At 32.6% G+C, this 13,284-nt stretch overlaps 1 protein-coding gene across 1 annotated transcript in view; it reads left to right on the top strand.

Annotated features, from left to right (window-relative positions):
- LOC118738094 (homeotic protein deformed) overlaps positions 1–6,176 on the top strand; it is a 131,199-nt gene extending 125,023 nt beyond the window's left edge. The window contains exon 5 of the mRNA XM_036469015.1: positions 4,648–6,176. Coding sequence (XP_036324908.1) covers positions 4,648–5,037 — 390 coding nt within the window. The 3' untranslated portion in view covers positions 5,038–6,176. The remainder of the gene's footprint in view (positions 1–4,647) is intronic.
- The last annotated feature ends 7,108 nt before the right edge of the window (positions 6,177–13,284 follow it).

Here is a 13,284-nt window from a genome sequence, read left to right as displayed (position 1 = left end):
TTTGAGAATTCGTTTCTCAAGGGTGTTACATATTTTCTTCCATGAACAAAATGTAGTTTTGCATGGAAGAAAACCCTCAACACCATTGAGAAAAAAATATCAAAAATCAACGCAATTTTAACGACGTGAAACTTGCACTTTGTAGCTCTGAAATTGAATGAGCTTCAAAACTACGTACTCAATTTTTTTTCAAAAAATCTAAATCAAAAGTTTGAAATATACATAGATGAAAATTTGTAGAATTTTTTAAGTTGAAAATTTAATTCGTATGGTTTTTGTTATAACATGAACTATATTTTTGTGAATAATTACCGAAAAACAATCGCTGTACGAATAACTATTTTGAATATGAATGCAGTTACATGCATACATATGTAGGTTTTTTTTTTTATATAAGGAGAAAGCATCGAAAGCCTGTACCCTGTAGTGTGGAACTTTAATCCGAAATAAAACTCTATGTATGTCCACTGTACCGTATCCCCCCGGTACCACCGTAAAGTATTTCAGTATTTTGGAGGGCGGTTGAGCCTAAGCTCGATCGTATGTTCCTGTTCTGATGCAGGTAGATATGTAAGTATATATGTCTATTAAGTTTATAACAAAGAACTTTAATAAGTTAAATAACACTGATAAATTTATGAATTTCAGCATTTCACTTAATATTACTTCCAAAATTATTTGCGCAAGTGCTACGTAAAAATATTTGTTATCTAGAGGCGAGCCTACCAATATTTTTCAGAAAGAACGTAAAAAGATTTTAATGAACGCAGTGTATATGTATGTACATATTTTGCCATCGAGCACACCTAAAATAAATATGAAAAGTTAACTCTGACCATGACCAATTTAAAAGTGAATATCAGCTGTTTATGGAAATATTTTTCGTTTGCAATACTTTGAGTAGCAGACTGCCAAATGAATGGGTTGCAAATTTCAAGCATTTCAAAACTAATTTCAATCAAACAATTTTGTAGTACAGAGTAATTGTTTTTTTTTTTTTTAATGTAGAATAAAGGCATCCGTGTTCGAATCAAATTCGAATCGAAATTTCTTTTTGGATTACGGCATTTGGTGGCGAGTTCGCCTTTTCAGCTTAAAATATATTTAAGACAAACGGCTGTAATTTTATTTCATTCGATTCGAATCGTGTTTCATTCGATCACGTATGCCATGATTCGGGCCCAGTTTTAGTTTTCTCTTCAATGTTTTATTTGCGTAAAATACATTTTTTGTTGTATTATAAAAAAATACAATTTATTCCAAGGTGAATTCATATAAGGTGATACCAGAAGTTCAAAAACAAAACGGCCACTAACAAATTTTACGCGTAATTACAATAAGAATTTCAACAAATACATCATATTGACAAAAACAATATCCAAGGCGAAAATCCAGCTACTCTGATAACACTACCTTACCTGAATTCGCCTTCATTTATTCTATATGAGTAAAAACTATCTAATATTTTTTAAAAAATCTACCAACTTCTACCAATTTTTGTATGTAAAATCTACCAATTTTAATTTTTTTTAAGTCCGTGCACTGGACATGGCTTCCTTAAAATGAGTAAACGATTTGGCTCAGTTTAAGGAAAACAAATTAATTGCGTTTGTTTACTCATTTCCACTAAAATGCAGTAAAAGATTTTACGAAAGTAGGGGAAATTGAGAGAGCGAAAAAGACAGTTGAAGTTTCAAGTTTTTACTGGATTTTACTGGATAAATTTTTACTTGTAAGAATTTGCCAGTACGAAAAACAGCTGATCGCAGGTTGCTGGATGAAATTTAAACTAATAAGGAAACTGTTTGTGGGTTTTTATTGTTGAAATTCACAAACTAAACCTATTTAAATATAAAATTTATTGTTTTATTAGGAAATGCCTGCGAATAAAGAACCAATTTATCAGCTGTTCATGAAACTTGCAAATTATTACTGGAATAGCGTTCGCGTACTTTTTTGTAAATTTTGTCTATGAGAGCGAATTCTTAGAAATAAAGTTACTGGAGAGTTTCTGGCAAGTTACTGGGTAATTTGTAAACAAACACAACTATTTCCTTAGTTTTTAGGAAAAATTTACTTGCCATTTCATCTCCCGTGAAAGGAAAAAGTACGTAATTTTGCTCGTGGCGCTCAAACAGTGACAATGGCCGACAGGGCAAAACTCTGGAGTGCTAGTCGAGGGATGCAAGGTTCGAGTCCCAAAACAGGAAATTTTTATTTATTTTTTTTTATTTTGTTAATTGTAATTTTTTAAATTATATTAAAAAAAATATAATTTATTTTTTATGGTATTTGAGTATTTAGGTTTTTCCATATATTAATTTTACAATTTGTAATTTATATTTAAATTGAAATAATTGACTTACTTTACTCTAACTACCTCCAACGGGACTCGAACGTGCGATCTCAGAACCAGAAGCAGTAGTCTTCACGCGACGGCACAGCCGACATTTGCCAGCACTGACAAAATTCAAAATTATTTAAGGACACTATTACTTATATTGAGAAAAGTATTACTTATATTGAGTAAATTTACTTCCTCAAACAAATGACGCCCTATTTTTAGCATGAACCTGAATTAAGGAAAAACTTCTCATATTGAGTAAATTTTTCGTAACATTAAGGAAATCACAGTAACTCTAAAATAAGGATACTGTTTTCTTGTTTTAACGAAATGCTTCTTTTTGAGTGTACTTCTTTACTTGTTTAAAATTGAGTTTGGCTGTTATTTCTTCTTGGCATAGATTTTTTATTTAATTTTTAGAGACATTTACGTTGGTGACAAGGACTTTTTGCTTGATACCTAGTAAAATTTTCTGAAGAATAATTATCTAAAAAATATAAATCCTCTAATGAATTTCTAAATTTGCTTTTTGATGAGTTTCTTTAAGTAAGGGTCAAAACAACCCTTTCAACAATTTTTTCCACTTTTTTGAAAACAGCTTAGGCCGAGGCATGGAAACTTTAGCAGGCCATACAAGAAAGATACGAGCTAACTTCTGCAAATTCATTGAGTGTTTTATTACTGAACACATATACTTTCAGAATTTATTAGCAAATTCCGGTCTGGTTTGAATTGCCATAAAATTGTGGCACATAATACATTTTTAGCCTTATTATGATTACACTGTGCGACACGAAAAACTACCTGGGAAGTCATGTATATTTTCTATGAATAATAATGAATATGAAATTTTCCAAACACCCCCAAAATCTTGATTTTCCGTTAAAACCGGGTTTTCGTACTTTGCGCCCTTATAAGCCTGTAACTTAGTTGATTATTAACCGAGTTTCAGTTTATTGCCGGGTTTAAAAAGAAGGGCCTTTCGAACGATCTATATGTGAATAAAGAAACTTTAAGAGACCTTTTTTTTATTTTTTTCGCAATTTTTTTACTTTTAAATTACAACTCAAAAATTTTTGCTTGGCCGTTTGTTTTTTTTTTATTGACATTTTCTATGATCGCAAAGTATGGCCATCCCGAGAGCCTCATTAAATAGGTCGGGAAAACGTTTTAAATGTCCCATTGGCTAAAGCTGAAAATTTTATCATACCACTATTGCATTTAAAGCTAGGATATATTAAACTAAAGGCCTTGCACGGTGAACGGATTGCACGATTTGCAAAGATGTCCCATAGGAAACCCGCTTTTTTTCGTGCAGTCCATGCACCGTGCAAGGTATTTGCAAGACTCCGAGAATACCCCTATAACTATAAATAAAAACGTTTTTTGTCATCTCAAAGTGGTGATCCCAAAATTAAGTGAAGCCAAAATAAAAGGAGGTATTAATTTTTTATTCTCTCATCTAGTACTTTTTCATCGGTTGTATCTATGTTAATGAATTTTAGGTATTTTCATAGGATCTAAAATTCGTTAAATTATGAGCAACGTGAGCTTTTTGAACAAGCTAAGCTCTGTAGAAAGACGTGCATGGAATTGTTTTGTAGCGCTATGCAATAATTTCTTTGGAAACCACAGAAGCGACGAAAAACGTTTCGGAGGAAAAAATAAAAATGATTTCAGAATATTGCTGGTCACTACAACGAGAAACTGATGATGCTGAATTAAGAAAAAAACGGTCAAGAAAACATGTTTGAGTAGTATAGTCAAAAATAATATTTTTTCAAAAATCTTGTTTTCATAAAAAGTTTAAAAACTCATTAAACTTTCATCCGATTTTTGAAAATAAACACTAGCTTTACTCGGTATTAACTTTAGTTTTACAATCAATTTAGGACTAGTATGGTTTTGTTATAAAATAGTGCGTAGGGCGAAAAAAGGAAAAAAAATGCGTTTGCTGGGTAAATACACACAGATATCTAAAGGTTTCTTTATTCACATATATATCGTGCGAAAGGCCCAAGTTTCTGCTTTTAAGCCCGGTAATAAACTGAAACTCGGTTCATAATCAACTAAGTTACAGGGGGGTGTTTGGCAAATTTCATATTTTGATTCTGGTTTTACTCGAAAATACCTACCAGAAAATATACATAACTTCCCAGGTATTTCTGCTTTATTCTTTTTTGTAGCACTGTGTTATTAAATGAAATGCTACGCTAAAATAATATCTTTAGGTATAAACTGGTTTATTACTGTGTTTTCGCATTTTAACTATGAATTATATTTTCTCTCTCTTCAACTTTCAGTGTTTACGAACGGATAGTCTAGAAAGTATCGGTGACGTCAGCGCATCTCTAGGCAATCCGTCCTATATGCCCGTACCTAATGATGCGCCAAACTTGCTTGGTGCGCCAACGCTTCATCAGCATCCCTGCAATAACGCCAACAACAGCGGGAATGGTAGCTACGCAGGATCTCAACCACAGCAACAACTACCAAATGGTCATGCGAATGGTGGTGTCAATGTTCCTGGAAATTTGCCAACGCCCTCCAATACAAACAACAATCAAATTCATACAAACTTACATCAAGCTACTCAACATACACACGCACCGCTTCCGCCGCCGCAACAACAACAAGATATGTTGGCGAATCTCCAACACATCAAACAGGACTATGATCTGACCACACTGTAGAAATCAAGGGCGTGCGGCAGACGTTTGGGATTAGGTTTTTAACTCAGTTGCAATACATACATACATACATATGTATGTACATATAGTTCTTTTATCTCATTTTCAAAATTACAAACATTTTTATACACGGTGTTGCAAAATAAAGAAAATTGCACGAACTTTTTAAATGACCTAATATAGGGAGTAGGCTCGTCGAGTAATTCACGAAACTGCGTTTACAATTTTTCTAACACCCTCAATTCTCAACTCGTTCTTAAAAAACATTTGCGCATGACTATAAATGTTGAAAATTTTTGGAATAAACCTGAAAATTACAACAATTTTTATTATCTTTTCCACTTCAACATTTTTTATCAATATTTCAATAGAAGATAGTGTATTTTATCATGACCAGTATAACACCGTGTAATTTGTATTTAAGTTTCTGAAAGTTAATTTTTTTATGGATATGGATTGTTATTTCACTACTTAAAATATATGTACATATATTATCGCAATTCAATTATAATCGCATCTAAACTGTAATGATGTTCTCAGGTTTGATTCCATATACCTATATATACATATGTATGTACAAACAAAGATATGTACATTAGACCAGAGCTTCTTAAAGTGTGTTCCGCGGAACCCAAGGGTTTTAATTTTAGTATGAATAAGCACGGCGGTCGGTTTTAGTTGCACACAGAATGAAATGTTCTATAAACAGCTTGGCCCAGACGCAGTTATCTATTTTCAAGTATACATACATATGTACTCGTGGTTGGTATGATTACCGTACTGAGTGCCATACCTACATAAGAGCGTTGAGCTTGCGCTTACTAGCTTATTTTTTTTTACAGGTATGTGTTGTTGGCCGCTGTAGCTAAAGGGTTATATACAACTTTCTACAAGGAACGCGATGAATTGCCAAATGAAATGTGAGATGTCATAACTAGGCACTTGGTACATACACAAATCAACTGAAATCTTGGTCAAATTATTTTTCGGATAGTAGTAGTAATAGCGGTTTGGTACAAAATCCATTTACGAAGCTTTCATAGATCTCCAGAGTACTTCGACATTGAAACACACATTTTAATCTGTGTCTCCGAAAGAGTTTTGATTTACAGGTATATTCTGCCCGTTACCGAAGATTTTGTACCCGGAAAATTTTATTACCAAAAAATGTTACCAGTTCTTGTCACCGTGATTCTAGGTACGTTGGTAATCAGTTGAAATATTCAGCAATTCAGCTATGAAGAATTGTGCAGATTCTGGCATTGCATATTTCACGGGGCAATACTTTATTACCAGCTTATGAGATGGTAAGAAAATTTACCGGTTACAAGAGTACACAGAATGCGAAAAGGGTTTAAAAATTTACAGGAACTTTATTTACCGGTTACAAACTTTTTGTTACCAGTGCAGAATATTACAGGCCTATTCTGCTTGTAACCGAACAATTTGTAACAAGCAAATTTTGTTACCAACAATTGTCACCACTTCTTGTAACCGCAATTCTATTTACCTTGGTAACGTTTTAATTTATTCAGCAATTCAGCTATGGAGGTTTGTTCAAATTTTGGTGTTGCATATTTCACGGGGCAATATTTTGTTACCTGCTCATGAGATGGTAACAAAATTTACCGGTTACAAGAGTGTGGAGAATACGAAAAGGGTTTAAAAATTGACAGTAATTTTACTAACCGGTAACAAAATTTTTGTTACCAACGTAGAATAGGCCTGTTAGTGTCAAGAGTAAATATCATGAAGTTGCTATAAAAGACCATCTAAACTTTGCTTCCTTCTGTCACAACGTACTCTGTCAACAGGGTTTTCAGCTTACACTTATACAAAAACAAATTCATGTTGAAATTGGATGCTACCCCAGAAATGCGCATGCAGTTTTCAGACATTCTATCGAACTACTATTTTATACAATAATTAATAACAGTGAAACAATTTCTTTCTTCACATTAAAATTTAAAGTATGTATACTATTTCTAGTAAAAGTTTTTATTCATATTTAAATTGCACTGTAATTTGATGTGGGGTTCCATAAAACGAAAGGTGTTTAGTAAGGGTTCCATCATCTTAAAAGTTTAAGAACCCCTGCATTAGACTATCTCATGCTCAATACAAAGGAAGTGGGCATATGTATGTATATATCTATGGACATTTGACAGAACAAACTAAGTCTGTCTTTCACGGACAAACCAAATAGCATATGTCGACAAAACCCGTTTTATCGTCAAAGATAAAAATGTTATAATCAGTGTTGCCGCGGCCGATAAATCAAATTTACCAAAATCAACTTTTTTAATTAATTTGGGCTTTTCTTACCAGGCTTGGAAAATTGGTTATAAAAATAAAAAAAAAAGTAAGTAAGTAAAGGCAATCTAATAGCTCAGTTATGCATACTTAGCGTTGCTTGAGAGTTGTCACATAAGGAATCTGTTAAATGTGCTTTGCGTGTAAGCGGTTATCCAACGCATAGCACTTTACATGTAGAATTCTGTTGGATTTTGATTTTTACGTAAAAATGGTATAGTAGTGCAAAGTATGCATAACTGGGCTATAAGACTCAGTTTTGTTGTCAAAAGTAAGTATTTTATAGGCTTAATTTGAAAACTGTTACCTACGCATTCTTTCAGGCTTTCAACATACACATACTCCTATAATACATAGTTAGCTGCCCTTTCGCTACTTTTTTGAATGCATGCATGGAATCATGTTATCCATAATGTGCATGTTGATTTTGTCACGCAAATTAAGGGACGTAAACTTCTAGGTCGTCTCCGAACTACAAAAGGTTTTAACGAAAAGCGATTTCATGGCAAAAGAACCCTCGGAGGTTTGAAAATGCGACGACCGCAGATCGGGAGTTGCGTAGAGCAACATTTCCTGGAACGTTATACGGGATCCTAAAATAAAATTAAAAAATTTATTGAAATGGTAACTCATAGTTAGAAATGAATTTTTTAGGAAAATTATCCTTTTTGAATATTTTAATCAAAAGATTTAGAAAACGAAGAAAAATTTAACATTTTAACAGGCAGGAAAAAATTAATAAATTTTGCTTATATTTAAGCAAAACGGCAATACTGGTTATAATTCGGAAGAAATATTAGATTATTTTATCGCTATTCTCAACCTTTTAAATGTTTCTGTTTTCAGCAACTGAACGCTTCCATTTAAATAAAATTAACTGCTCTGACGGAAAAAAGAACTTTGCCGATATATGCAATTTAGTTTGTCCATGAAAGATAGACTTAAGCTGTTCTGTCAAATGTTCAAAGATATGTATGTACTTTGATCAATTTTGTAACTTCCGCCAAAACATTTTCTTTTTTGTACTTTTTCCAGAGGAGGAAGTATCGAAAGCCTTAACCTCGTCAGTGTGGAACTTTAATCACACTAAGCCTTCTACCGTCCTGTATCGTATCAGAAAAATATATTTCAACGGGAGCCATATATGTAAATTAGGGAAGTTAATCCCGGGATCCCGGCCTTTTTTAGGTCCCAAAAATCCCGGGATTCTTGGCATATAATCCCGGGATTTTCAGGATGGCCCTGTTGGCAATAATAGAAACTACATTTTCTTGCCCCGTATTGGCTATATTTAAATTTTTTATTAATATTTTTTTTTATAAATGTCTAGCTCATTATACATATAACACCGTGCGATAGTAAATATTACATACAAAATTCAATATATTCGAGAAACCAAGTTCTAAAAATAGTAAAATTGCTTTTTTGGTTTTTCACTCTAACGACAAACGACGAGTTTTAGCATATTGATACTCGTATTGAGAATAGTTTATACTATTCCCTAATAGATAAAAAAGTTTGACAAAAAAGATGTAGCAATTTGAAAAAAAAAACACGAATGAAAAATGACACTGAAGATGGCACAACGCCGAAACCGGTTTGTCTCCAAACCAAATTTGACAAGGTATGACGGAAAATCGTTCCACATTACATCACACTCCTACCCTGTCGGAAACACCAACAACGAAAATGAGAAAAAAAGAAAAAATACGTGTCTCCTTAAATTGCTCAAGGAATAATCCCTGTGAGTTTCATCGCAAACTTAAATTCACTTTCCCTCGGCCTGGGTGATTTGAGATGGAATGACCCATATGTATGTAAAATCCAAATTTTTTAACTCTCCCAGAGAATCAGCAAGTGTTTTCGTATGGCATCCTTATGTATATATATGTATGTATGTGTGAATTCGCCAATCTGTAACATCTTTCTTTCTTATGTACTATATAAAACTGACTAACTGTGTCTATGTATTTATGCACCTATGTATAATTATGTATATACTTATATGGATATGCATGCATGTATGTACATATTAAAATTGGCTCTTAGTAGCGGCCAATTGCAGATTCGGAATATGCAGTGAATTAGTTAAGGTATTAGTAAGGATGTGCATACATACATATGTACTTAAATAAGTTAGGCTGTACCTTGTTGTAGGTAGCCGTTTAAGGTATATTTATTTACTAATGAAGTTATAAAAGGTATTAGTATGTACATAGATAAGTATGTTATTAAGAATTACTTAAAATCCAAAGGAAAAAGGATTTAACCTCAGTGAATACGAATTAGTTCCACAATTACTACATACAATAAATAACTTTAATTATAAGTCATTTAAAATCATTACTTGGGTTGAATAAATATTACCTATGTTAGAAAGTTGTACACAAAATTATAGACAATATTAATACCAAATATATCAAATAAAATCAATACAAGATTCAGCTGCATTTTCGATTAAAATACAGAAAACTTAAAGAGGCTATGAACTTAGTGCTACGCTTTTGTATTCGTCGATTATTCGGATTTGGATTCGGGCTGGAAAGCCCGGACCACCAATAATCATGTTCTCTAAAAATTATTGATTTTTCAAAGATGAAATTGAACATTAACATTACTTAAAGCGTTCCTCCGCTCGATTTGACGGACAAGTAAAATCCTTAGGACCCTTTGGAAGATGCTGCTACTCGAAGTTATTCCTTGCTAGAGCTGCTAAACAATAGATGGCACCATCGATAGTATCGATAGTTTTAATTTTTTGGAGAAACATCGCTTGTTTTCGGGCGAGAGTAACACTGTGATATGAAGAAGGGAAAATATTTAGAATTTCACGCGTAAGATGCAATATTTATACGTTTTTTACTTATTTAAGTATGTATAGTAAGTTGATCGCAAACAAAACATTTATTTTTATGTGTTTTCAGAAAGTGAAGTTTTTTTTTGTTAAAGTTTATATCCTCACTAGACACAAATAAAGGTATGCTAGTATTTTGACGGCGAAAAAATACTCTTAAGTAAAACTTCGGCGAGGAAAGACGCGTAACCTAGTTGACGCGAAGAAAGATGCCAAAGACTGTCACCTCAGCCTCATTCCCCAATACTCTTTGAGGAATTTACATAGTGTTACAGCCGCAAACCGCGTACATCAGCTTACGCGCCTTTCTTCGCCGTCAACTTTGTTAAGAGTCTGCCTTCGCTTATTTTTCTTTGGGTTTCGACATAACTTCCACAGACATAACTTCTACCGAACGTTGACATAAGTTCCATGGAAGCTAAGTCGTGAAATTACTACCATCGATCGATTTTTGGTCCATGGAATTAAAGTCTAAAATTAGTTCCACAGATCTGATTCATGGAAGTTATGTCAAAAATAAGTTCCCTCACTGCACAAATAGATGAACTCCACTTTTAAAAAAATCTGAAATTTTTCCCACGCATATTGTCAATGTTCCAAAACCCATGACGATCTATATATGTATATGAGATTATTGTGTTTACCACATCATCCACGAAATAAAATAATGGATGGAGTAGCACAAGCGATGAATTTCAACTGTTTTACTTTATTGCAGCCAATTTTCGAATATTTTCGAAGCTACTGTTTGACTTATCAAGTTTTTTTTAAATCTTGTGCTTTACCTTTAGAAAATGTTGAATGAACTGTCGGTTTTCAGTTTAAAAATGCGCACCTCTTCGGCTTTATAAAGCTAATGCTGCATTCGGAACACGTTTTCCTATTAACGTGAAGCCACCGGCCAAGAAAAAGAAATACTCTTCGACGGGATTCTGAAATTGATAAAGCCTCCAAGTTATTGTTAGAGGACCAAATAAATGGCGAACAATTTTTATCGAAGATGGCTTTAGAAAAGGTAATAGATAATACTTCATTAGAAAACGATGAAGAAGACGAATTGTACATCGAAATTGAGGGCGAATTGGATGATGACTTCATCGAACGCAAACACTTTTGAGCAGCCTCAAGGAGTTCCAAATTCTGGAAATCTTAAAATCTGTATAAACTGTTAAAAAAATCTGTGCGAAATTGTATTTATTCCCATTGGTCACAATCCTTCAAAGATTGAAAATTGCCGGGAGTGTCAAGAAATAGTGAAAGTGTTGTTCGAAAGATATTATAATTTATCCGTAGTATATATATTAGGGTCATCCAACAATGCATGTGCAAAAGTAAAGTCGGAATTTTAATGCCGCCACCGCCATAGGATTGTTATATACCCAAAAAAATATACCACAATTTTTTTTATCTGAAATCAAAAAATATTTAGGGAGTGCTCAAAGTGCTCAAAGTTTTCCAAGTATTTTATATGGGGGAAAAACAAGTTTTCGTAGAAATGGTATAGATTCTCAAACAATACCCAATTATTTATTTTACAACTTTTTCATGGTAACCTCCACAAAATACATAGGGGGACCAATAAAAAATCTTTAGTATTAAAAAATGGTTAAATAAACAATTGGATAGTAGAGTTGGGTACTTAAGTTCTTTTGAGTGAACCGTTCAGTTGTAGTTCGCTCACCTTAGTGAACTAGTTCTTTAGTTCAGTAGTTCATTTGACGAATTATCATATTATTATCACACATATTACATACAAAACAAAAGCTATGGTAATTTGAATTCACAGAACACTTTACAAGCATAAAAAAAGGATCAGTCCAGCGCCTTCGTCTTGACCTGCAGGCTGTGTCGGAGGCACACCCGCTAAACTTAAACGTAGAATACGTGATAATATTTAGATCACATTCAAGTTAAAAACGGTACATGAAATACTCATTTTGATTGTATTGAATTGAATTTAATAAATCAATATGAATTGCAAAATATTAATAATTAGCAATAGAGAAGCAGATCCATATTAATTTCAGTCATATTTACCATCAGCTTTTAAATAGATATATGCATTGGCGTGTATCATTACTTCGATTTGTTTTTATTTCAGAAATTTGTATTACTTTTTATATTAGCCTAGGTCCCCGTATTAGTATTCTTCTTCCTGTTCGTGCTCTTTTTCGCATTATCTTTGTCTTCGGATTAGATTATAAGTTAGCTAAGATTTCTGAAACAGCTGGGAACCCTCCTAAATATAGTAAAAGAAATAAAAAAATCTCTTGCGCCTAACATTGGGATAACTCCATATATCTTGTGCCAGATGAATTAAGTAAAATTTGATTTTTTTTTAATACGTCACAACGCTCCTAAATACAGTTCAGAACTAAGCCCTTTTAAATCCATTTCACTTAATACCCATACATTTAATAATTGCTTTAACTTATTAAATAATTTGAGTTTACCATTTTAAACAGGTGGAAACCCTATTCAATATTCTAAATATTCAAACTAAGGATATCTTACCACCTTTGTTTCACATCATATTTTAATATTATAATACTTAACTTAAGCATACTACTAATTTTAAAACAGGTGGCAACCCTATTCAAAATATTTTTAAAGCAAAACCTTATAAACTTTTTTCGACTGACACACATTTTGCGATACATATTTAAATTGTGTATCTAATTCCCTTAATTAAAGTTGAATTTAATTTGTAAAACATATGGCAACTCTCTTAAATAAAGTTCAGAAAAACCCATTTCAATTTATATCCATACTTTAATAATTTATTTGACTTATTAAATAATTTGTGTTGAACTTTTTACACAGATGGAAACGCTCTTTAATGTTATAAATGTTCAAACTAAATACTTCTTTGTTTGACGCCAATATTTCATATAATTTAATTTAATTCGACTTTTCAAAGAGATGGCAGTCCTGTTCAAATTGTTATTAAACCAAAATCAACACATTAATATTGCTAACAATTAACTAGATTTTATAGCAGCTTGAAACTTGCTAGAATTAAATGGCCTAAAAAACTGCATACCAAAATTCTGATTAAAAAGATTGAAATTTTGGTGAAAATA

The sequence above is a fragment of the Rhagoletis pomonella genome, unplaced genomic scaffold, assembly GCF_013731165.1.
Source record: "Rhagoletis pomonella isolate Grant_MI unplaced genomic scaffold, Rhpom_1.0 Rhpom_scaffold_00004, whole genome shotgun sequence".
Lineage (NCBI taxonomy): Eukaryota > Metazoa > Arthropoda > Insecta > Diptera > Tephritidae > Rhagoletis > Rhagoletis pomonella.
This window is presented reverse-complemented; position numbering and strand designations above follow the sequence as displayed.